Source organism: Triturus cristatus, chromosome 7 (assembly GCF_964204655.1).
Source record: "Triturus cristatus chromosome 7, aTriCri1.1, whole genome shotgun sequence".
Lineage (NCBI taxonomy): Eukaryota > Metazoa > Chordata > Amphibia > Caudata > Salamandridae > Triturus > Triturus cristatus.
The window spans coordinates 1,143,207,900-1,143,233,285 of NC_140590.1; the positions used below are offsets into that span (position 1 = coordinate 1,143,207,900).

The 25,386-nt window shown below is 43.0% G+C and overlaps 1 protein-coding gene across 1 annotated transcript in view; it reads left to right on the plus strand.

Moving 5' to 3' along the window:
• DDX41 (DEAD-box helicase 41) overlaps positions 1 to 8,327 on the plus strand; it is a 138,852-nt gene extending 130,525 nt beyond the window's left edge. The window contains exons 15-17 of the mRNA XM_085618327.1: positions 4,146 to 4,217; positions 5,035 to 5,145; positions 6,999 to 8,327. Coding sequence (XP_085474453.1) covers positions 4,146 to 4,217; positions 5,035 to 5,145; positions 6,999 to 7,135 — 320 coding nt within the window. The 3' untranslated portion in view covers positions 7,136 to 8,327. The remainder of the gene's footprint in view (positions 1 to 4,145; positions 4,218 to 5,034; positions 5,146 to 6,998) is intronic.
• Positions 8,328 to 25,386: the final 17,059 nt, after the last annotated feature.

Genomic DNA, 25,386 nt, shown 5'->3' on the forward strand with positions numbered 1-25,386 from the left:
TCCTCCTATGGGGAGAGGCAGGTAATCTATCCTGCACTTTGGAGGTGAAAGGCTGAAGTTATAACAAACCCTTGTGGCAAAAGAACGGTATTCACACCAGACTTGCTGGTGAGAGGAGTGATGTGGACAACCTGTTGTAGAGTCAAACTACTTGACGTTCATATGTTGTGCATTACTCCTTGTAGGAGGTGGACTGAAAATATAATCTTGTACTGAAATGATTACAATAGTGGGGGTCTGCTCTATGGTTCTTTATAGCATTGACCCTAAGAACACATGTACCACAAACCTTCTTTATACTGTATTTACCCCAATATAAAGAACAAAGTAGCAGAGGATTTGAGTCTGCCAGGCACCAGAGTACGTTTCAACCTTGACTTGTGGATGTCTACACTGAGTTCATATTTCATGATGACTGCCGAATTTTTTGAATTTGTGACATCTCCCCTTCTTTTTATGTTGGGTTTAATTGAAACACCTTTGCACATTTTGCTTGATAAACTGTCAGATGTTTCACCGGATAGACTTAAAAAATGGGTTTGATTGGTGTTCTCCATGAGATCATGACGCTGTTTCAGGTATGGAAAATACAGAGTTGTAATTGAAACTGCATTGCTGGCAGTTCCCGAAACTCTGCAAATTGATTCTGCCTCTGTCAATGAGGCAAAACAGTCCGTTAAGAAACAAGCCAAGTCAGCCCATACACCATAGTAGATCCTTTTGACTGTACCCAGAAGGGGAATTAAATAGATCACATGGCTCATTCCGGCATAAGAGTGATTTGTCCTCTTTGGTCTTGGAGGAACATGGGTTGAAGCAAGGCAGTTTCAGGTCCACTCCTACATAGTCCCATGTAACAAAAGTTTCGAAGGTTGTCTTGAGTGGAGAAGGAAACTGCTTAATTTCCAAATTGGGGCGATGTTTAAAGGCCTAAACACTACATTGATAAAAAGAAAAATACTCTTGAGGGTGCCATAGGGTACTACTGTACCCCGAAAAACCATAGTCAATAGGTCAAGACAAGAACAAGCATAGCTTCTCAGATGTAGTGACACTACGACTCACATAGGAGGAAGATGACTCAACCTTTTTTGTGGGCACAGTAATTTACCCCCCTCAACTGCTTGTCAGGTGATCAATCCAGAGCAATAAAGAATGAAGAGTATCAATGTAGATGCCAATTATGAACATGTATGAGCCTAGGCATCTGAGTTTCTCAAGTCAGTCCCAACCAAAAGAGGTAAGTACCTGTGATGGGCTAGTAGATAGAGCTGCCCAGGTAAATGGTGGGCAGCTGGAAGAAAAGTAAGTAGATAATTTTGTTTTTTTGCACATTGGGTTTTTGAATAAAAGGCGGCACATCACAGAACAGAACCCCAATAAATACATCACAGAAGTGAGTAGGATAACAGGACAGGCATTTCTGGCATGCAGGCTAATAACTTCCACCATAAAAACCGTATATTATCTTTTTAGTGCAGACATTAACCCCTGTGCAGACAAATAATGGGTTTAACCTATGTTGTCCACGTATTGCAAAAAGGGAGAGGCAGCTTTGGGACACTGCCCATTGAAAGTTCCTTCAAGCCAAAAATAGAGTGTAAATCCAAGCCTAAACCCGATTAGCTTAGGTACATCAGTGCTTATCTTGAAACTGATGTGGTCATTGCCAGAAAGGCTATGAAAAGTTCAGTCATTGCAGGAGGGCTCTCCTCCTCCTAAAGTGGAGGTCAAAGATGTGCTATGGGGTCAAGCACTGCATGGTAAATTTTCAACCCATTTTCTCTTTCCTGCATATAAGAACACAAGCAATGGGACTATTTTGAGAATATTTTACAGTATTTGCCTAAATATTGCATTACTTACATTGTACAAGGGGAGAAGATAGTGGCCATTGCACACCTCTTCGACGCATTCCTAAAACCCACAGCCACTGCATGTAAACTTCTGACAACTGTAAAACACGTTGCACGGTTGTGAATGTCCAAGTTTAGATCTAAGTTACATGCTATCACTTTGCCTTTTGATTGCAAGCACCTGCATGGCAAATGGTTTGTTTATGCTGTACATGGAGACAGTCCAATACATGGAAACACAGAACATTTTGTCACTTTGGTGTGACCCCCATCGCTTTCAATGTCAACAAAGATCAGGCACACATTACAAACCTGCCTAGTTATGAGCAATGGCCATCCACTTGCTGGCAGTAGGTTGCTCCATCTCAAAGATCTTAATTTCAGGGAAGAGTAAGAGTTACAGTTACACACTGCTGTCATTGCTGGGCCTCTAAACAATTAGGAGCGTTACTTGCCACTTTCACCTCCCCGGCACATGCCAAAATACTTTAGGGAGTGGGGAGATTTTGGTTTTGCTATCAACTTCAGACAAGTGATTGCTGTATAGATTTATACAACAAAAACAAGCAACCTGGCCAAACCTCACTTAAGTCAAATGCCACTATCTCCCTCTTTTTCTGGAAGAAGGTAAATATCTTGTACAAGAGGAAACAATAGAAAAGGTTCCAATGACAAAGAGTAGACTGGTAGTATGTAGTTTGTCTTACAAAAGAAGGACAAGACATTACATGTAATAATAACCCCTTGACTGGCAAACACATTAATCAGGCTTCACATTACCAGTGCCAGGCCTAATCATGTAATTGTATACAATCTGTGCATCCATTGTGGGTCAAATAACCACACGAACACCTTACTTGAAAAGTACAAGTTATCCTTCATACTTTAAAATGCCAGTAACATAAGAGTTCTTAGCAGGACTCAGATGGATAGTTTGCCACAGGCAGAATTCACTGCACGTGCAGGGTCTAAAACACGTGATTAGTCAGTTTGAACTGATAATATTTGTACTCTAAAGTGGTGTTTTCAATTTCATTTGTATTGTTGCGCTGAGTAAGTGAACTTCACTCGCTAACAATGCAAGATCTTTTTCTACAGACACTAGAGTATTGTGTGATGACACATCCTAAATTAACTCCCACGGTTGTACCTTCACTTCATGTCAAACTATCTCATTATCGTCAATAATCTCAATTCCACCAACTATGCCTTTCAATGCATATATATCTAAATAAAATATATGCACTCATCAAGCCTTGATTCTTGCGACTCTATCTCCAAGTCTTCATAAAGCATTTCCTGTATTACATTGAGAGAATAACTGGGTTTAGGAAAACTGAAGAGAGAGCTTATCCTTAACTCTGCAAAACCCCAGCAATTTTATTGACAAGAAGGGTATTGCACTTTGGATTCTGAATTGTATTCAGATATGTTGCATATTAGCTCACAAGATGCTGCATTTGAAAATCTGGGAGCATTTTATATTTAAAAACACTTCTAAGTTGCCTGGTATGTGTAAATATGCTACGTGAACGTAGGTCTTGTGCTGTGACTCCTATATTGAAAACACATAACGGAGTAGCTACTTACGTGAGACAAGAAGCAGTGGTTGGGCAGATAATAATAAGACCAGACAAATGTTTATCTACTAAGAAGGAGAGTCCTGATTTGCAATTAACGCTCAGCATGTAGATCTGTCATATTCACACTGCCAAAGAAAATACCCTACATACCTCTATTAATAGTTTTGCAGATTGAAGATATTCTATTTTCGCTCTTTGTTGAACAGGAGGGATAAAACAAGAGTTGCTATTCCTTGTTTTCGTTAAACTGCTCTCCTTAACATACACTTTACACAGGGTGTTGGAAAAATACCATCTGAAGATGGCATCTATGTTATGGTGTATTGTTTTGACTTCATATGGAGTCTAACTGGCCACACCTAGTGAAACGCCTTCAAATTCAATTATTCCAGCACACTATATGCTATGCAAGGACAGCCACATCCCATGATTCATAGCATGTAAATCGAGATTTGCTTCAAGCGGCACTGCTTTTGTTACTGTTTAGAAACATGTTTCCTCTTGGTGAGGGATATTGATCTCCTCCTTTCTTCCCCTGATCCACAGACAATGATCCCTCACTTGACTTCTCCCACACAAAGACCAGATCTGTGCATATATATATATATTGCTCTCTCTCTCTCTCTGAACTCTTTTTCTCTTAGCTAAGACGCTCTGGCATACACGTGTTCTATAAGATGGTTACTTACTTACCTCTTCTCTCCAGTTCACAGGATTGGGCGTACTGGACGATCAGGAAATACTGGAATTGCCACTACTTTCATTAACAAGGCTTGTGGTGAGGAGTCACCTAGATCCATGGAGCCACTGAAATAGCTACCAGAACTCTTGGTCCTAGAATGCGTGGTGTTCTTTGATGGACTGTGGAAGTCTGGTACTGATATCTGTGGAGCATAGGTGTGGTTGTGGGAGTTCTGCCCGTTTGGATCTGTGCAGTATCTGGGTTGGTGCAAGAGTCTGCCACATCTCTATCTGTAGAGGCAATGGAGTGAACGCATGATTCTAGCTCCTGAAATGCCTGGGCTCACTGTGTGCCTGGCATCTATTACTGTGAGGCATACAGGTGACAGTTCTGGCCATCTGCATCTATTGGGTGTCCGAGTTCATGCAGATAAAGTCTGTCCTGCCTGGATCTTTGAGAGCATTGGGTGGACAGTGATTGGTGGAAGTCTGTTCTCCAAGCAAGTATGAAATATTCCAAGATGAACTCTGATGTCTCTGTAAGTGCGTGATTGGTTGGTTTTGGGCTGTGCGGGGTAAAATGAGGCCCATGTGCAGAGCTGTGAGCATTCTAAGGTCAGTGTCAGTTTGGTTTAGGGCTGTAGTTATGACCTTAAAATTGTAGTAAGCGAGGTACATATGCTGAGGTGTGGGCCCTTCAGGGCTGGCCAGGGTTAAATTAACAAGATGTATTTGGTTAAATTCGACTTCTGCTGTCTCTGCCATTGTGAGCACTGCAATGTGGCAGATGTAGGGATGATGGTTCAACACTGAACTAAATAGGAAAGGTGCATGTGAAGAGATGTGAGCTCTGTTGGGTGGGTCACTATGAGTTGCATGGGCCTAATTGTGAGTTTCCTTTCTCTTTGTCCTAGATGAGTCCGTCCTGATGGATCTGAAGGCGCTGCTGCTAGAGGCGAAGCAGAAGGTACCTCCAGTACTACAGGTGCTGAACAGCGGAGACGAATCCATGCTAGACATTGGAGGTATGAGCTTCTACGAACAGATAGCTGTTAACGGGCCATTCTAGTAATGTCGAACGTGGCCTGAGTGTGAAGTCATTGGTGCATACATGGTCTGTGCACAATTGTTGGTCCCTCACAATATATGTGTGTGCTGTGATTGGTGCCAAACACCTTGTGTGTGCAACCAATAATATCACACACTCGCTGTATACAGTGACTGGTGTTGTGCTTTACATCCACTTCATGTGTCACATTGTGTTTGTAAACATGTGCAATAACGGGTCCTGCACCTGCTACAAAGCATTGGCATTAGAGAGAAATGCAAACAGGACCTCTAGAATATACCAATTGGAGTAAGCATTCCTTTCAGGAATGAAATTCTCAGCTGGCTTGCACACTCTCGCCTACTACTATCAGGCACAGCACATTAAAAAAAATTTCTTCAAAGAAGGAATTTCGGCGTGGAGCGGTTCCTGCCCTGCAATTCACAATGCATTGGGACACAGTCCTAACCTCTGATTGGTTCTCTTTTTCCCACCATTGATCTGGGATGTATTTCGAGTGCTCAATCACCATTGTGACTGAAAACAGAAAGATTTTGACAGGGAACAACTGGGAAATAATAATGGAGCATTACACCTACCTCTCTGACTTTCTTCCCACAGTCATAGTTGCTACCGGCAAAAGCTCTTCACATATTAGGTGTCAACAGGGCCATCACTTTCTTCATTGAAAATACACTGTCCGTTCTGAAAACCAAACAGCTATTTGTTGCTTTTGCATGGTGTATATTGGCAACCCCATTTTAAAGGCAGGTCTTGCAAGATGGATTGTTGGATTTATTCAGGTTTGTTATGAGAGACCCAAACACACATTGCATACCATAATGAGCACATTCCACATGCTACGGAGGTGCGACAATGGCATTCACAGGTAATATCCCACTAGCAGACTTTTGCTAGGCTGCTACCCAGAGTTCTATCCACACATTTACCAAGCACTACTGCGTGGACATACACACCCATCAAGAATCACTAGTCTGCCATTCTTCATTGCTTCACACATCTTCCATGGCTGCTCACAAGCTACTGCTTTAGTAGTTTGGGCACTGCTTTTCAGTCTATACACAGCATGTGATCTACAGCTACACATGCTGTAAACTGAAAATGTTTCTTACCTGTAATCTTTGGTTTGCAGCCTGTGGTGCTGTATATTCACATGCACCCTACCCACCTCCCTGAACGCAAGCCCTTTGTAAGACCTGCTGACATAATCTACATGTATCCCTGCTTGCTTACCAGTGCATGGACATTATAATGCTTCACTAGTACCCACGTTCACTGACCCTTGGAGGAAAAACACAATCTGACGTGGGAACCATCTCTTAAAGCATTGCAGGTTTCAAGGACATTTCCCGCATAACCTTAAAACTGAAATTCCTTCTTTGAAAGAAAAAAAAAAGAACTTGTAAAGTTCAGGACTCAACACTAGATGGCAGGAGTGTGCACAGCATGTGAATCTACAGAACTAGAGACTGCAAATTGATTGTTACATGTAACGTTTTCCTTACAATTCACGAAACTCTGAATCTGAGAAAAATGATGCATTGTAGCTGAAAGAATGCACAGTAAAAGCTTTTAGCATATCTTTTATTGAAGAAGTGAGGGGCTGGGTGACACGGTATGAAGTGCTTTACACCAGGAGTACGTCTTCAAAAGGGAAGTGTGCTTAGCCTGTATCAGCCTACAGAGTCTGTCAAGGAGAGCCCCATGTGCAGGGTGAAAGAATGTCTGCATGACAGTTGTGGGTATGAGAGGTAACTTGTGTACAAGAGTTTTTATACAATGTGAGAACAACTATGGTTTATCTTCTAGGGGAACGAGGCTGTGCCTTTTGTGGAGGCCTGGGCCATCGTATCACAGACTGTCCGAAGCTGGAGGCTATGCAGACCAAGCAGGTCACCAACATTGGACGAAAGGATTACCTGGCACACAGCTCCATGGACTTCTAAGAAGATGTTTTGCTCAACAATTAAGGAGCATCCATTTCTATTTTCAATGCATCATGCACAAGGATTAAACTATGTAAAGCCTGATGGACTTCAAACACAAAGGAATTCTACTGCAGTGCTCATTGTATTCCTGCCTAACTGCTCATCGGGTTCGAAGGAGGTGGTTGGCACTAGCCTACAAGGATTTTTAATCCAGCCAAGGTTACGATTTACGTGATATAACCATTATATGCTGTGCTAGCACCATGAAGCTGTTTATATGTTATTTTGTTCCTCTCTACAAATTAAATCTGTGATTTCAGCGCTGGATCCTTCCACTTCCAGGCCTTGCATGAACAACTGCTTTCTCTGTCCTGTGACTTAAAATTTAAAACAGTCATCACCCAGAGATGCATTGGAGAGCACACACAGCTCGAGCTTGGAAAAGCTGGTTCTTGCCGCCTTTTATCCAGTCTTACCAGCGTTCTGGAGCTGAGGCACGCGTCAAATGTTGCACCGACAAGGCCCAAAGTAGGTGCCAGGTTCCAGCTTTATGTACATGTGAAAACAGAGCCACCACAGAAGTAGACCTCCGTTTAGTATTCTATGGAAGAATGCTTGATATATTGGCTGGTGGGGCACAGGGGCTTCATTACTGACATTCCCTCATGCCTTGTCCTCGCGTTGGACTGTAAGACTGACCTCTCCATACTGATTCATCCACACTCTGTTAAGGTTACCCCTCCCTGATTTTGTAATAAAAAGTGTTAGTGTTTGCAGAATCTTTGCTGGAACATGCTGGGCAGTTTGAATCAACTCATCAGGGCGCGCGGCCACGTGGTTACAAATCACTCTTGTTAAGACTAAATGCCACTGTTCTTTTTCACACGGATGTTAGGATGGTGCAAAAATGAACCCAAATTAAACTCTATACTTGTTTTTATCTTATGGAGTCTTTCCTTTTTATTTCCCTGTCCTGTCATCCTCCTTTCCACCTTCCTTATTACTATTCTCTTCCCAACTCTTAACGACTCAAGGCTTAGGAGGGACGGTTGTTTCTAGGTTCATCCTCCTGGTTCATATTATTTTATTCTATGTTGTGTTACACATAGACCTACAAATGCTTTAAGGCGCAAATTAAGTCTGTCGTAATTAATATCATTGCATTCAGTTATTCGCATAAATTTACAAATAAAGTTACATGACCTCAAAATAGTCCATTTTTCCTTGGTGACAACACCAAAGCTAATTTCTCACACACTTTGCCAGCTATTAGGCGATATGGGACTAATGTTATCAGTTTGTGTCTGACACAGAGATGTATTTGGCAATCCAGTTTAGCACTTTGCGCTGTTGCCTCACATTCCAGTGTGCAGAGTGGTGCCATCCCGATGACCCCCGCCAGCCACTGACTGGTTCTTGGAGTACCACCTGATATAGTTTCTTCTGTACTCCCAGCTTGGAGCATTTGCTCTGCTGAAGTTAATGGTAAGATAACGTCTGCTAGAGTCAGATTCCTAAGTCAGACTTAGATTGATCTGTGATAGGGAAACCGACAAGTAGCTTGCTATTCTCTTAGACGGTCTGAACCCAAGGCTTTTTCCAAGCAGGGTAAATAGAACAAGGATACATGTGGCACACTTCAGTTTAAACATGAACTTGGAAAACCACCGTTGTTGAAGTAAGAAAAGCATTAAGAATTTATTATGTTGCAAAAACCTATAAATAATGCCTGGATTGGCTTAAGAAAAAAAAGGAGCAAGATGCAATTAAATGACAAAAGCAGTGATAAAGGATCAATCATAGTGGCTCGTAAAATCAATAGTTTTACAATACAGTGGCCCCTGCAGTAATGCCTTAGATTTAAAAGTAAAATAGTCACATTTTTACTTGGACAACAGTAAGTGTGAGGCTTAGTAAGCAGTAAGTCAGGGTCACAGCCTAATCTGGCTTAGAGAGTTGTGCACTAAGAATTGCTCCAAATAGGTAGCATTGCTCACTGTTTGGTAAAAGCAAGATGGCCCAGTTCTGTTGAAGGTGATGCTGAGGAAAAATGAAAATAAGGTTTAGAAGTGAAAACAAGTACACAATGATAATCAATGTCCCAATGAGCCACATTGAAAAGATAGCATTTATAAAAATACGAAAAGTAAGAACAATAACAATCCAAAGTGGCTAAGCTAGGCATCTTCTCAATTGACTAATTCCAGTGATGACAAATGGGAGGTTTAGAAGTTAAAAATAATAATTTTAAGGGCTGATTTAAAGTTAGGTGGAAAGTCCTCAGATTTCTGGAGAAAGTACCAATGCTGGACCCTAATGATGTTGCGTGCAGAAACAATGCTTCCCATTAAGGGCAGGTTCTACAGCTGTAGGTCTTATGTTGACCCTCACTGCAGAAACACAGTTCTGTGGCTTTCTGAAGCTGTATTGGATTATTCTTTGTAAAACTGCACACACTATGCTGCTTGCAGATACTTTTTGCCAGTATGGATCCAGCTCAAAGTGCAAACTATGAGCTCAGTGATATAGGTTCAGGAACTAGAACTTGCAAATAGTGAACACTTAGATACAGGAGGCAAAAGAGCACTCTGCCTTCCATTGAATGGAATTGCCTTCTTGAGGTCAGAAGGAAAATCTGCCCCCAGTGACCTTGGCATGCCTCTGATGTCATGACCGAAGTGACCTGGAGGATTTCTTGCCTCAAAGAATCTAGCTCCTCCATTATGCAGTTGGCCTTGGCCTGCCAATTCCTTCTCTAACAAAGTTGGAGATACTTAGTGGCACCTCCTATGGAAAATCTCATTAGCCAGTTTGATTCAAAACTCCTAATGAAATACAGAATTTGGAATGGAAAAAAGGTATGTTATTCGTTCAAACTGTCTTCAGGGCTATCGCTTTTCCCTCTATGTAATAATTGAAGTTGCAGTGTAGGAGATGCCCAACAGGAAAATGTGACCAATGAAATCTGTCAGTGCTAGTCGTCTTCCCTTACCTGCAACCCCCCTAACCATAGTGGTCTAGAGGAAAGACAACTTTCATATATAGATTCATCCTTTGGGTGATTCTGTTCAAGTAGAAGCTTCATGATGTTTTGTAGGAAATCCACCTTTTCTGTGTTGTCAATCTGTTTTTTGTTTTGTGCAGAAACGTATATTTGTTTGGCTTTAGAACTATGCACTTTACCACTGTTAGCCAGTCATAAAGTGCCTGTGCTCCACCTTTATACCAATTAGGATTACGCCTATTCAACCATGGTTATTTAACTTGCTTATAAGTCTCTAGTATATGTTGCAAAATAAAACCATGGTCGAGAATTTAAATGCCACTATTGGGCTGCAGCACCTATTGTGCCACTCACTATTGTGGCATTGTAAACATGGCTTCAGGCCTACCATTGTAACCTTCCTGTAGCAGTGTAAAAACTGCAATTTGACTTGTCAAAATAAACCCTTTTTGTTAGGTCAAATCCTCCATTTCAAATATTAATAAGTCACCCCTATGTAAGCTTTATAGCCCACTAGGCAAGGTGCATTGTATTAAAAAGTACGACATGTAGAAAATTAATTTTAACATGTCCTTATAGTGACTAGAACCCAAAAAGCGCTTTCACTTACTAACTTTGAGTGTGCAATAAATGCTTAGCACTACCCTCTGATAAGCCTAACTGCACGCCCACACTACCACAGAAGAGAGCATTTGGGTTATCATTTGTGCCTCTGTACACCAACTGGGGTTTCCCTGGACTCTTTACACTGTGTACCTCGTTTTGATTCACCATATAAAGCACCAGCTTCCTACATTTGCCCTTAAGGTCCGAGAACCGTCTTGCCTGACTAGCAATTCTTTAATAACAGTTGTTCTATCACAGTCATGGATCTGTCCCCATTAGGTCTACTCTGTCCGTGGTTTTGTAGATTATCACTGTATCTGTATGATAAACAATGAGACAAAGGCTGTAGACATCTTAGGAGACTGTCTCTTTTTGTCAGGGGTAGATGTATTAGTAGCTGTTGAAGGGGCAATCATTGGCTGAAGTTGAATTATCTAGTTACTCTTTTAATAACTTCACACATCTTTGCTTAGCAGGGTTCATGCTTACACATCACTAAGCTACCCATTCTAAAAATGGAACAGTGGAGTGTGAAAGGTCTGTTGTGCTTAGTGCACCAGAGTTAAGGAATGACAGTTTTGTTGAGACTAGCAAATTGAAGAGCAACATGGCATTCAGAAAACAAGGCCATGTGATTTCCTGATTATTTTTTTTCAAAATTGCAGGGTGCAGTGGTGTTCCTGTTAAATGAATGAACATTTATTGTTGAGCTTTACCAGTTTGTAAATTTAACTCCAGTCCAGTACTTAGTCTGCCATATTCACTTAATGTCCAGGACATTGTAAGTAACAAAACACTTCTAACCGACATTCATTCCTGCAGATTGCTTAAGTGAACTATAGCGGAAGGCGTCAATCTGTATACAGAATGTTTGAAGCCATTCTTTGTCACCAGCCATGATGCCATGAACTGCGCTGCGAGGAGATGCTGGAAGTGATAGAATTGTATATATATATGTTCAGGGTCTAATGGTGTTGGTTCCTTTTTTCCATGCCTCCACAGATGTGGGATCTAGAGCTGATGGTGAGACTCACAAATTTGTCTACATTTTGTAAACTTTTGTTGAAGAAAGTCACCTCCAAAGTCATCGGATTTCAAACCCTGATCAACTTGGCAATCAATGTCAGTGATGGATATTCATAGGGAGTGCCCATGGTGTCTATGTTCAGACCGCGATGCCATGGACTGTTCCTTCCATTTGTTGTTCGGTACAAATGATGGTGGCTTTAATTCAAAAGAAGGAGAATTACTTGTTTGAGGTTTCTTTATAGAAGTAAATTGTCATCTGGTCACCACAAAAAAACTTAAAATGAAGCACAGATAAATCCTTTCTAAACATGGCAAGAAGAGGAAGTGGTTTATGGAGAGGTCTTCTACCACTTTCTTGGGGCCAACTCTGTTGTTGGAGTCCATTCCTTTTGAAAAAAGCAAAGTTCTTAAATTTGGACCTTTGGTTAAGCTACACTGGTAGTCCTTGATAGAGGCGACAGTGGACCGATCCCAATCAAGAAACCAATTGCCCTCTCTTTAAAGCTCTACAAGGTGTTGGCCTAGACCATGGCTCCCTTGATACCAGCTTCAACTACAGTTTTGAGCCCAGCTAAAGCACCACTCCAATGTGAACCTATTAGGATGTTTATTCTGGTGCTGTTTGTTTTGCTAGTTGTCACTGAAGTCTTTTGGGTCGGCATACGTACAGGTGTCTGCTCCATTGTCTTTGGAGAATATGGGAAAGGCCAGAGCTAAGTTTAAGAATATCAAAATGAATTTGAATTTCTTGACATTCCAAAGTGGCTTCAGTTTATTTCTCTTCTGAAGAGTAGACTATGGGCCATATTTACAAGAAACCAGCGCCGCGCTGCGTTACTTCTGAAGCAAAGGGATACGTCATATTTACAACAATATGGCGTATACCTGAGCTCTCCTCTGCGCTAACGCACAATTGGATGCCATGCGCCAACGCAGTCACCCTTGCACCACGGTGCCTGCGTTGTGGAGATGATTGTTTTTGTGCAGGAAGTGACACCTTCCTGCACAAAAACAATCACGAGAGGTTTTTTCCTCTGTCGAAAGAGGAGAAATAAACGTATGTTCGAGGCTTGTGAGCTGTAGATCACATGCTGTGCATAGCTCGCCATCTAGTGTTGGATCCTGATGTTTGCACTTGTTTTTCTTCTAAGAAGTCTTTTCCGACATGAGGTAGGTGACTCTTCCTTTCGACTCCATTGGGTTCGGATGTCTATTGCTGCGCTCCAGTTCGACACTGTTCCTTCGGTTTCCCTCGGTGCGCAAGATACTCACCCTCGACGGTAGTGTTTTCGATCCGTTTTCCCTTCTATCGCGTATCATATTTACTTGCAAAAACCAAACTTTCGATCGGAAAACTCGTGAGTGACTGTCTGGCCTACCCACGTCGTTCCGACCCGCAGTAGATGGAACGAACTTCCTTTAAATTCTGCCCTCTGTGTCACGTGAAATACCCGCGCACTGACTCACACGAAGTGTGTAACCTGTGTTTGTCCCCCAAACACAAAGAATAGGACTGCGACGCGTGCCAGGCTTTCCGTTCCAAAAAGACACTTTGCGACCATCCGGCTCGACATCGCGACATGCAGAGCCAGCACACAAGTTCCATTCCAGACATCTTCGGACAACAATCCGACGAAGAGGCCGGTGAGGCCATGGTAACCGAGGAGAAGCAGGAGCTGATCGCCATCCCAGAGCTCAACTCCGACCAAGAGGACAACATCCCACATGGACAACGTACCAAGAGTACAGATCCCCCCTCGTCCAAAGACCCAACTCCACAAAAGAAGAAGGCTCTGGTCCAACCCACGCCCTCAGGCTTCGGTCGGCACCGAGATCATGTTTCCGACGCCCTGTCTTCTGGCTTGGCACCGAAGCCTACCTAAAAACCTTCTGGCTCCGAAAAGACTCCCTCCAAATCATGTTCAGAGCAGAGAACTTCGGGGACGAAACACAAGTCCGGTGCCGACCCCACCCATTTGGTACTGAAACACACTTCGGATCCGAAAACATCAACATCCAAGACTTCGGCACCGAAACAGTCCGGTCTACCGAAATCACCAAAAAGACACTGTTTTGACGCTCCAATCGACAAACAGGATCCGAAACAAAAAACGCTGTATATTCATTCTCAAACTGGACATATCACAACTAAAGGGACTTTAAAAAGAAGAACTGATACAGAGGAAGAATACCACATTCCTTTAAAGAAGAGAACGGTTGGAACTCACCCTGCCCCTCCTCTTCCTCTTTCTTCATCTCCCTCACCTCAGTTTCAGCCTATTTCACCGCAACATTCACCACCGCATACACCTGATAACCAGGATGATGGGGATGACAATGGGGATGGGGATGATAATCAACCAATGCAAGACCCATGGGATGATTACAATACCAATTCGCCCACGGGCAATGATCCTGATTTATATCCTAACAAGCCCTCTCCACCAGATGACAGTGTAGGTTACATTGAGTTACTGGGTAGAGCTGCCAACTACCATGGGGTGCAGCTACATAAGGAATCCTTAGAAGAGGATTTCCTCTTTGAAACCCTCAGTACCACTCAGCGGTCATCACATACACTACCTATGCTCAAAGGGATGATCAAGCATGTAGATGAAATTTTTAACGACCCGGTCAGAGCTTGTATTCTTGCCCCTAGAGTAGACAAAAAATACAAGCCAGCACCATCGGATCTAGTATATATTAAAGGTCAGTTGCCACTAGACTCCCTGGTTGTGTCCAATGCAAGGAAAAGGGCCAACTCCCAGACTACTGGAGATGCGCCACCTCCGGATAAGGAATCCAAACTTATTGATGCTTCCGGGAAAAGGGTAGGTCTCAGGCGGCCAATTTCTGGCGTGCCTCCAACACTCAGGCATTGCTAGCACGATATGACCATGCGCACTGGGATGAGATGGAGCAATTAATACAATATTTGCCCCAGGGACATAAATCTAAGGCACAAGACCTGGTGCGTGAAGGGCAACTTATTTCCAATAACGCTATAAGATGTCCCCTAGATGCTGCAGACACTGCTGCTAGAGCGATAAACACTAGTGTCCTCTTGGGAAGACATGCTTGGCTTCCCATATCAGGGTTCAAACCACAGGTGCAAACCTCCATTTTAAACACTCCCTTTGATAAAGAGCATCTATTTGGCCCAATGGTAGATTCTTCACTAGAGAAAATAGAAGGAGGACACTGACGTGGCCAAATCTATGGGAGCCCTTCAGTCAGCACAAATCCGTGGTTGCTTTCGGTGCTTCTTTTACAGCGTAGGTTCAAAAATACCTCCTCGGAGACGACCACCTATAAGGGCAATAACCAACCCCCTCCATCTAGGGGTTACTTCAGAGGGGGTTACAGAGGTAACTACGGCAAGTCAGGGGCACCAGATCACCTTCACCTCCTCAAACAAGAGGTTGAGTCTCTACTTCTAAAAGGAGCTATAGAACCCTTACCACCGCAACATCACGGGTCGGGCGTATACTCTTTTTACTTCCTAATACCCAAAAAAGTTGGTTCTCTCAGACCAATATTAGATCTCAGAGAACTCAGTCTTCACATTCAGTCAGATTATTTCCACATGGTAACATCTCAACAAGTACCTCCTCTGCTGAAGAAAGGCGAGGATCACTGACAGAATATAGACAGTCAGAATATCGAAGTACAAAAATATCGACCCAAAAATATCGATGTCCAGAATATCGAAGTCCTATGTACATAATGGTAAGTACGAAAATATTGATTAAAAAAATATCGTTGTTAAAAATATCTTTTTTATGTATAAAAATAATGTAAAATAAAGTAAATAATACATATAATTTAAAAAAACATAGTTAAAATTATTTTAAAATGTTTACAATTATAAGTAATACATATAATGTCAAAATCAATTAAACATATATATGTATAAAATTTAATATATACACTAAGGGGTCTATTAGGATGGCGGTCCGAAAATCTCCCCGACCGCCATGGTAGCGGGAAAAGACCGCTGCAAGGACCACGGCATAACCGCTGGTCCAATTAGGATGCTCCACAATTGAAATCCGACCGTTGCGGTCGGATTCTGGCGATTAACATTGCGGCGGTTGCTGCTGTCCGCAGCACCGCCGCGGTGTGCAAAGGAGCATGTCATGCATGTCACTGCACTGCGTGGCAGGCACTGCACAGTGCCTGCCACCTGGTACAGGGACATGATATGGTACCCCCCCAGTGCACCCACACCCCCCCCCCAACATATTAGGAGCCCGCAATGGGCCCCCGGAGACATTCTCCGCATGCCTTTCCATGGCGGTTCCACAGCCGTGGAAAGGCTGGCTACCACCGGCATCATAATTGTGCCCGCGGTGCGTGGCCCTGATCCGCAACAATTGCTGCGGTCCAGCTCCGCCCGCCAGGCAAGTGGGCGGACTGCAACCGGCAGAAAAGTGGCGGGCAGAAAATCACACCGCGGCGGTCACCACCGCGATGCTAATCGGACCGGCGGTTTTCTGGGTTTCCATGGCGTGCGGATGGCCGCCGCCGGTCCGGCGGTTCCCACCGGTGGCGGCCATCCGTCTGCCATCCTAATAAACCCCTTAATATTTATAAATAATTATTTTAATAACTTATAAATTGTTTTAAAACATATTAAAAATGATAAATATATATATATATATATATATATATATATATATACACACATACACGAATAATATAAATAAAAATATATATAACAAATTAAATATTACAATATTTTTAATCTTTTTAAAATACATTTTACATTACATTAACAAAAAAAGTAGAGAAAATATTGGATAGCGGAGGGGATAAAATTACTATTCCTACTCCAGAGAGTGCATATGTAGGGAAAGTGTTGGATAGCGTAAGGGTAAAAATTACTATTCCCACTCCAGTGAGTGCAACAGTAGGGAAAGTGTTGGATAGCGGAGATGTACAAATTACTATTTCCACTCCAGAGAGTGCAAGAGTAGAGAAAGAGTTGAATAGCATAGGGGTAAAAATTACTATTCCCACTCCACAGAGTGCAAAAGTAGGGAATGTTTTGGATAGCGGAGGGGTACAAATTACTATTCCCACTCCAGTGAGTGCAACAGTAGGGAAAGTATTGGATAGCGGAGATGTACAAATTACTGTTCCCACTCCAGAGAGTGCAAGATTAGGGAAAAAGTTGGATAGCGTAGGGGTAAAAATTACTATTCCCACTCCACAGTGTGAAAAAGTAGGGAAAGTGTTGGATAACGAATGGGTAACAATTACTATTCCCACTCCAGTGAATGCAACAGTAGGGAAAGTGTTGGATAGCGTAGGGGTAAACATTTGTATTCCCACTCCAGTGAGTGCAACAGTAGGGATAGTGTTGGATAGCGCAGGGGTAAAAATTACTATTCCCACTCCAGAGAGTGCAACAGTAGGGAAAGTGTTGGATAGCATAGGGGTAAAAATTACTATTCCCACTCCAGAGAGTGCAACAGTATGGAAAGTGTTTGATAGCGTAGGGGTAAAAATTACTATTCCCACTCCAGTGAGTGCAACAGTAGGGAAAGTGTTGGATAGCAAAGGGTTAAAAGTAACATACTTATCAGTTAAATAATTAATAAAATTAAATAACCAATTAATAATTAATAAATTAATTATAAATACTAATAAATATTAATAATTACTTTATTATAATTAAATTACTTCCCACCCTATAAACCCACAACCCACTCCTAAAAAAATAACAATATATCAATTAATTAATAAAAATTAATAATCCATTTTTTATTATTACATTATTCAAAATACTAATAAATAATAATTACTTTGTAATTAAATTACTTCTCACCCTATTCCCCTATAAACCCACAACCCACTCCTGAAAAATAACACAGTATAATTATCTATTAATTAATAACCAATTAATAATTAATTGATAAAATTAATTACAAATACTAATAAATATTAATAATTACTTTAATATAATTAAATTACTTCCCACCCTGTTCCCCTATACACCCACAACCCGCTCATAAAAAAGTAACACAATCAATATAATGATCCATTAATTAATTAATATGAATTCATAACCAATTAATAATTAATTATTAATGAATTAATTATAAATAATAAATACAAATTAATAATTGCTTTTTTTTATAATTAAATTACTTCCCTCCCTATAAACCCACAACCCGCTACAGACTACTAAAATACGCAAACATTTATTCACATAAAACTATTTACTGCTAAAAATGTAACACATACATAAAAAAAGCTACACTTATACCAAAAAATTACATCACGTACTTTTAACACACGTACTAAAATATAGAACACTAATATAAATATCGATATTATTAACAACGATATTTTTACAAACGATATTACTGTGTTCGATATTTAAAAAAACAATATTTCTTACCTTACTGTCGATATTCTGTACCATGATATTCTTGCAATCTATATTCTTGACCTACGATATTTAAAACTCAATACTATGGTAGGTCGAAATTAAAAACTCGATATTCTGTCTGTGCACCAAAAGGCGACTTTCTGTCTACTCTAGATATAAAAGACCCCTATTTTCATATTCCAATCCAACCTGCTCATCGCAAATTCCTCAGGTTTGTGGTAGCGGGTGAAAACTTCCAGTTCAAGGTACTCCAATTCTGAGTCACCGCAGCCCGCAGAGTATTCACAAAATGTCTGGCGGTAGTAGCATCTCACCTAAGAAGACAAAGCTTCCATTTCTTCCAATATTTGAACGACTGGCTCATCAAAGCCAGCACGTACCATCAAATGTCTTCAGCACACTTTCAGAACGATTCAGTTACTACATCAACTAGGGTTCACAATCAATGTGACAAAATCACTTCTCCAACTAGCCAATACTCAGGACTACCTTGGAGCAACGATAGACACTCCAAAGGCTCTCGTCTTCTCCAGCGCAGCCAGAATTTGAAATATTCAGGCTTTAGTTCTCCAGTTGCAACCCAATCATTAGATTCCAGCTCGAGTATATATGCAACTGCTGGGAATGATGGCATCTTGCATCATAATCGTCCCCCATGCCAGGCTGCACATGCATCCGCTTCAAAAATGTTTAGTCAGTCAGTTGAACCAATCACAGGGTCTATTGACTGAACTAGTGTTGGTAAGCGGCCGTACTCATTGCTCTCTGCAGTGGTGAACACACAAAATTTGTCAAAAGGACGCCCATTCATAGACCCGGTTCGACAGATAGTACTGACAGCGGACACGTCCCTCACTGGCTGGGGAGCTCACCTACAGCATCACACAGTGCAAGGCCTTTGGAGTCAACAGCAGAAGTTGCTCCACATCAATCCTCTAGAGCTGCTTGCAATCTTTCTAGCCTGCAAAGCGTTTCACACTCACCCAAAGGGCAAAGCTGTCTTGGTTCGTACAAACAACATGACAGCTATGTATTAGATCCAAAAATAGGGGGGGGGGCACACTCTCTCCAACTGTCCCACTGAGCCCAAGACATCTGGAGGTGGGCCATTCACCACAAACTTTATCTCCTAGCGGAACACCTGCCGGGAGTAAACAATCAGATTGCAGATCTCCTCAGCAGGCAGCAAATACACGAATGGGAACTCCACCCTCAGGTTCTCCTCCCATACTTTCAAAGTTGGGGAGTCCCTCACCTAGATCTGTTCACCACATACCAAAACGCAAAATGCCGAAGCTTCCCCTCCAGGTACCCACACCCGCAATCCAAGGGCAATGCACTATGGATGAACTGCTCTGGGATATTTGCCTATGCTTTTCCGCCTCTCCCACTCATTCCATTAGTGATTCACAAGCTCAGGCAAACGTCTCTCACACTAATCCCAGTAGCTCCCACATGGGCACACCAACCTTGGTTCACAACCCTCATGGAACTATCTCTGGTTCCACATCAAAAGCTGCATTTAACCTCCAGTCTCCTCACACAAAACCATGGAGAAATCAGACACCTGGATCCCAAACAGCTGAACCTCGCGATCTGGCTCCTGAAATCTTAGAGTTTGGTTACTTTAACCTTCCACCTGAATGTATGAATATCATTAAGTAAGCTAGAAGACCTACTACAAGGGCCTGCTACGTAGCTAAGTGGAAGAGATTTGTTATCTACTGTGGTAACAATTATATTAACCCTCTTGATGCTTCCATACAGAACATCATATGCTATTTGTTACACTTGCAACAATCAGCGTTGGCTTATACCTCCATTAGACTACACCTAGCAGCAATTGCAGCATATCTCCAAAATAGACATCATTTGTCGTTGTTTAGAGTACCTGTGATCAAAGCTTTCATGGAAGGACTAAAAAGAGTCATACCAACAAAACTTCCACCAGCTCCACTGTGGAATCTTAATATAGTTCTTACAAGATTGATGGGCCCATGCACAAATACGAACTACAGTTCCTCTCTTGGGAAAACAGCTTTCCTCATTGCAATCACATCATTAAGGAGAGACACAAAGACAAAGTGGTTCTTCGTACTAATCCTACATTTTTACCTAAGGTCGTATCTGCATTTCACATAAATCAGTCTGTAGAATTACCTGTATTCTTTCCTCAACCTGATTCAGTTGCAGAAAGCGCTCTACACACCTTAGATGTTAGAAGAGCACTCTTGTACTACACTGAAAGGACAAAATCTTTTTGTAAAACAAAACAACTTTTTGTTGCTTTTGCTCCACCACACAAAGGCAATCCGATCTCAAAATCAGGTATTGCAAGGGGGATTGTTAAGTGCCTTCACACCTGCTATGCGAAAACAAAGAACTTTAACTGTACCCCCCTAGGGCACATTCCACTCGTAAGCTAGGGGCCACTATAGCTTTTTTAGGAAACATTCCTATTGTTGACATTTTCAAAGCTGCAACATGGTCTGCACCACACATATTCACTAAACATTATTGTGTAGATGTGTCAGCAAGACAACAAGTCAATGTGGGTCAAGCAGTACTTAAGGCACTATTTCAGAGAGCTCCAACAGCTACAGGTTAGCCACCGCTTTGGGAGGTTACTGCTATGTAATCTATGCACAGCATGTGATCTACAGCACACATACCTCGAACGGATGTTACTTAGCCAGTAAGCATCTGTTCTTGGCATGTAGAGCCACATGCATCCACCTGCCACCCCGTAAACCTGTAGATGCTGCAGCTCTCTATTTAATGTACATACATACGGATGGACATCTCTATTCTTTACTACTATTCCATTCTCACCCTCTGCGGCAAACAATCTAACAATGGAGTCGATGCCCATGTGCACTATCATCGAGAGGAGTAGTCACCTACCTCGTGACTGGAAACACTTCGTCGAAGAAAAACAAGTGCAAATATCCGGACCCAACACTAGATGGCGAGCTATGCTCAGCATGTGGCTCTACATGCCAAAGAACAGATGCTTACTGGGTAAGTAACATTATCCTTATCCTCGTTGCGCCTCATTACACCTCTCCTGGGAAGGTGCTGGATTCTAACGCATTCCCAGGTTTACGAAACTTTGTCAATCTGGGAATGTGGCAGAATCCATGGATGTTGGGTGGGAACACCCACAGCAACACCCATGGAGAGCCCCTTTCACGCAAAGTGCTGCATGAAAAGGGGCCGTATTTACAAGGACACGAAAAGACATTCTGGATGCTTTACATGTCCTTGTCAATATGGAGCACCACACTGCACCGCCGGTGGGTCACAAAGAGTGATGCACTGGCAGCGCAAGGGGCTTGTAAATATGACCCTTAGTTTTCAGAAATCTTATGTAAAACTGTTAAGTCGCTTTCTACACTGATACGTCACTGAGGCAAAACTGTGGTTTTAACTGAGATCTTGTTGGAAAATCAACCCTAATGCATGTCTGAAAGTTTTTTTTTATGACACTTTGATAGATCAAATTGCCCAGGCCTGAGAGAAACCTCAGACTACACCAGCGGTGTCGAGATCTATTCCATGTAAGTAATACAAGCAATATCTTTAGATCCTCCCTACCCTAGCTCTCAACGTACACCGGAGAGCTTGGTGATCAAGGTGTGTTCAGCTAGTGTCAAAGGAAAGGCAATTGCAACTGCACCCCCAGATGGAGAGTCTAACAAGTTAGACCAGTTGGGCAGGAAGATGTTTGCTTTTTGGATAGCTGATCTTAAAGCACACAATGCATCTTGCCTGTTTGCCCAATATGCATGTGGTTTGTCACAGATTGTTTCAGTTTTAGCCACATTTATCAGATAATGTTAGACAATTATTTGCTGATTTTGTAACCATAGTATGAATTGCAGCTACATTCTTTGACTCTGTTGATTCGGAGTCCCGTTTTATTTATTTTTGCTATTTTTCTGTAATTTTCTTGTGAAGACTGTTTTGAATGTGAGCAACTGTGTTCTTTGGAGAGTTACAATCCCTGTTAATAGATGTACCTTCTAACAGATTTCGCCTTTTGGCAAAAAAGCTGACTAGTGTCTAGAGAAAGTATTGCAGAGTAAGGCCAGTGCATGAGCTCTGGGTCTGCAGTCTCCTGATCATTCCCTCCAGCATTATAGAAAATATTGAGTTTACAGTAATCCTTTTTGGTCAGTTGCAAATGCATGCTTCTTTACAGCAACAACAAAAGATGCCTTATAAGCGGTATAGTGGCAAAGGCTCAGGAAGAGGAATACAAAAGCAGTCACCTGCTTTTTCTTCAGCTGCGGGCACAGAGGCAAAAGGATTCCCTCATTTACATTGGGCCACGTCCCCAGCCAGATGAGGTAACACCCTCTAGTGATAGCACTGGCGCTATATGTGCACCAGCGCTATCTGTATTACAAAAAGGGCCGCACAAGCGTCTGTCGCCCTTTCTATAATACCAAAGTTCCTCAGGGGGTCGCAAAGCAGGCACACATCCCCGTTGCGCCCCCGTGGCATTTTGTATGATAAGTCCCCTGTTCAGTTATTCTCTTCAATTTGTGAAGAACCAGTCTATGGTTCCTTCCTCCTGTCCTCCCCCATACAAATTTTGTGATGAAAGATGTTTTATCTTTGTCAATGAAAGGTGCAGTGGATTAGTTCCATCTGCTTAGAGAGGACTGGGATTTTACTCACAGTACCTTCTAACTCCAAAAAAGGGAGGCGGGCAGAGGCCTTTTCGAGATCTCAGACACTTGAACAAGTTTCTAAAGAAGCTGAGGTTTAAAATGATAACTCCTACCTTTGCTGCCCTCTTTAGTTTCATTGGTTGTGAAGGATGCATATTTTCCATTATTTAATACTTTGTCAATACTGTAGCATTGTTTTGTGGAAGTAGATCTCCATTTTTAGGTCTCGCCTAGCGTTGCTGCGCACATGCGTAGTTCACTCGGCGAGATTTATTGCAGATGAGGACTTTGAGAAAAGGGCTTGAAGCCCCGCCCCACATTTCCATTGGCTGGCGTCACGGTTTATGTCAAACAGTGGCCTGCCATTGGAAATTAGCTTTTTGGGTTGCCTCCCTTTGGCTTTTTGGGACGGATCCTCCGGACTGGGTGGCTTAGTTTACGCCTGTCGTGAAGCACTTTCTTATCTTCACGAGGCGTGTTATATAAACCAGACTTGATCCAGTCCGGATGGGCCGTCTCAAAAGGAGACAGGGGGGCGCCGCGTGTTTATTTTTGCATCGCACTTTCACTTTAAAGTGAAAGCGCGATGCAAAAATAAACAGCGGGAATGGTGAGCGCTTCTTTTATTAAGTGAGAATGGATTTTTTAATTCACTGTGCAAGCCAGGTCCCCGTGTGTTGCGCTAGTTCTGTGCCTGTGTTCTCACGCCCCCGCACACAGCCGCCCCTTCGAGCCCCCACCCCCTGGCAGGCCCCGTGTGCTAGGGCGGGCTCTGTGTGCAGTGCTGCTCGGACCCGTGTGTTGTTAGTTCTGTTTGGGTTCCCTGAGACCTTTGAGTGTTGCGCATCTCTGCTGCTTTGCGCTCAGGCCCTGTGCACAGCCAGCCCACGGTGTCACAGGGCGGGCTATGTGGACACAGCTGAGGCCCCTGTGTGTTGTGTTAGCCTGCGCCCTACCAGTGCTGTGTCCGAGCACTTACAAGGCCTCGTACAAAGCCGAGGCAGCCCTGGCGGTGTCACAGGGCGGCGGTGACATGTTTCCACCCGGCCTGCGTCGCTCGACGCTGGGCTCCTCTTCTCCATCGCTGGGCTACGAAGACCCGCAGCAGCTGCCCTCCATCTTCCGGTGCGGAGCGGGGGGGGGTGTTGTGTCTCTCAGCGCCTCCCCCCTCGTAAATGATGTTAAGATGTCCGTGTCGGGGCTCAAGGCAGAGCTGAAGTTTCTCGAGTCCATTTTTGACAAAAATCACAAGTGGTTCCGAATTGTGAACTGGAAACTGGACGAGTTGCACTGCCAGTTCATCCTGGGCAACAGCCCGCTGACCATCCACTGTAACATCACGGTGAGTGATGGGGAAACCGGGGGTGCGGGGCGGGAGTATGGGGACATGGGACAACTGCCAGCTGGCAATATTGTGTGGACCTGAGTGCACAAGGGTTGGGGGCCTGTAAGCAAAAAGAGAGTGTGTTCCAGGGGGGAACAGTCCGGTCAACATCATAACACGAGAGGTTGCGTGGGTGAGGAGACTTGGGAGGTGCCCCCCTGGGTGTCATGCAGTGTGATGCACCTTTGAGGTAAGGGTCCTGGCAGACGACTGATGAAAGGGAGTAGAGTCAACAAGAGCCGGTCACTGCCTTGGGTAGGTCCAGGGAGAGCCAGGGCTGACGACTGGGCAGGCCACTGGTGGGGTGGTGTCTCTCCGGGGGTCCCAGTTACGAGGATAGAGAAGGGGCTTCCATGTCTCTATGTAATGTAAGTGCGTAGCCGCCTTCACAGCCTTTGCCAGGCCTGACCGAATGTAAACAATGCCTCTTGGGTACGGGAGTCGCTCACAAAGCGGTTTCCGAAAAGGACCAGAGTGCCACACACTTCCTTCATCAGTACTTAAGACCTGGAAGGGGGAGCAGCTGCTCTCTAGTTACCACACAAACAGACCACATTTCCAGAAGGTGACAATGGCCATTTAGGGGCAAGAGGATGATGATAAAAACAGGGCCATGGGGACTGGCGTAGGCCAAGTGTCAGCAAAGTAGTAGTGTGAGTGGCCATAGAGTTTGTTTACATCGGAAATTGTAGCTCACGACCTTCTTTTGAAGGTGTGATCAGAGTCCAGTTGCGTTTAAACTTTGGTTTTGGCAATTTAAATGACAGGTATTCGCACGAAAGAACACCTGTACCAATTTCCTGATTAACTTTAAGCAAAGAAAACAAGCATTAAAAATGCAATAGGTCTCGCCTTTAAGTTAAAGCCATTTGCTTTGCTATACAATACTATTAGCAAAGCAAATGGCTTTAACTTAATCAAAGACGAGACCTATTTCATTTTCAATGTTTGTTAATTTACTCTCTTGTTTTTCCTCACTTTGGCTCCAATGGTTTTTACGAAGAGCCCAGCAATGACGCTGACAAAACTTCACAGGCAGGTCACACATATGTATCCTAATTTTGACAAATGGGTGTTAGAAGTCTGTTCCCCTCAGGACGTCCAGAAGTCGTTAGATTCTACAATCACCCTATTGCTTGATATGACGGTCCCGCAAAATTACAGAAA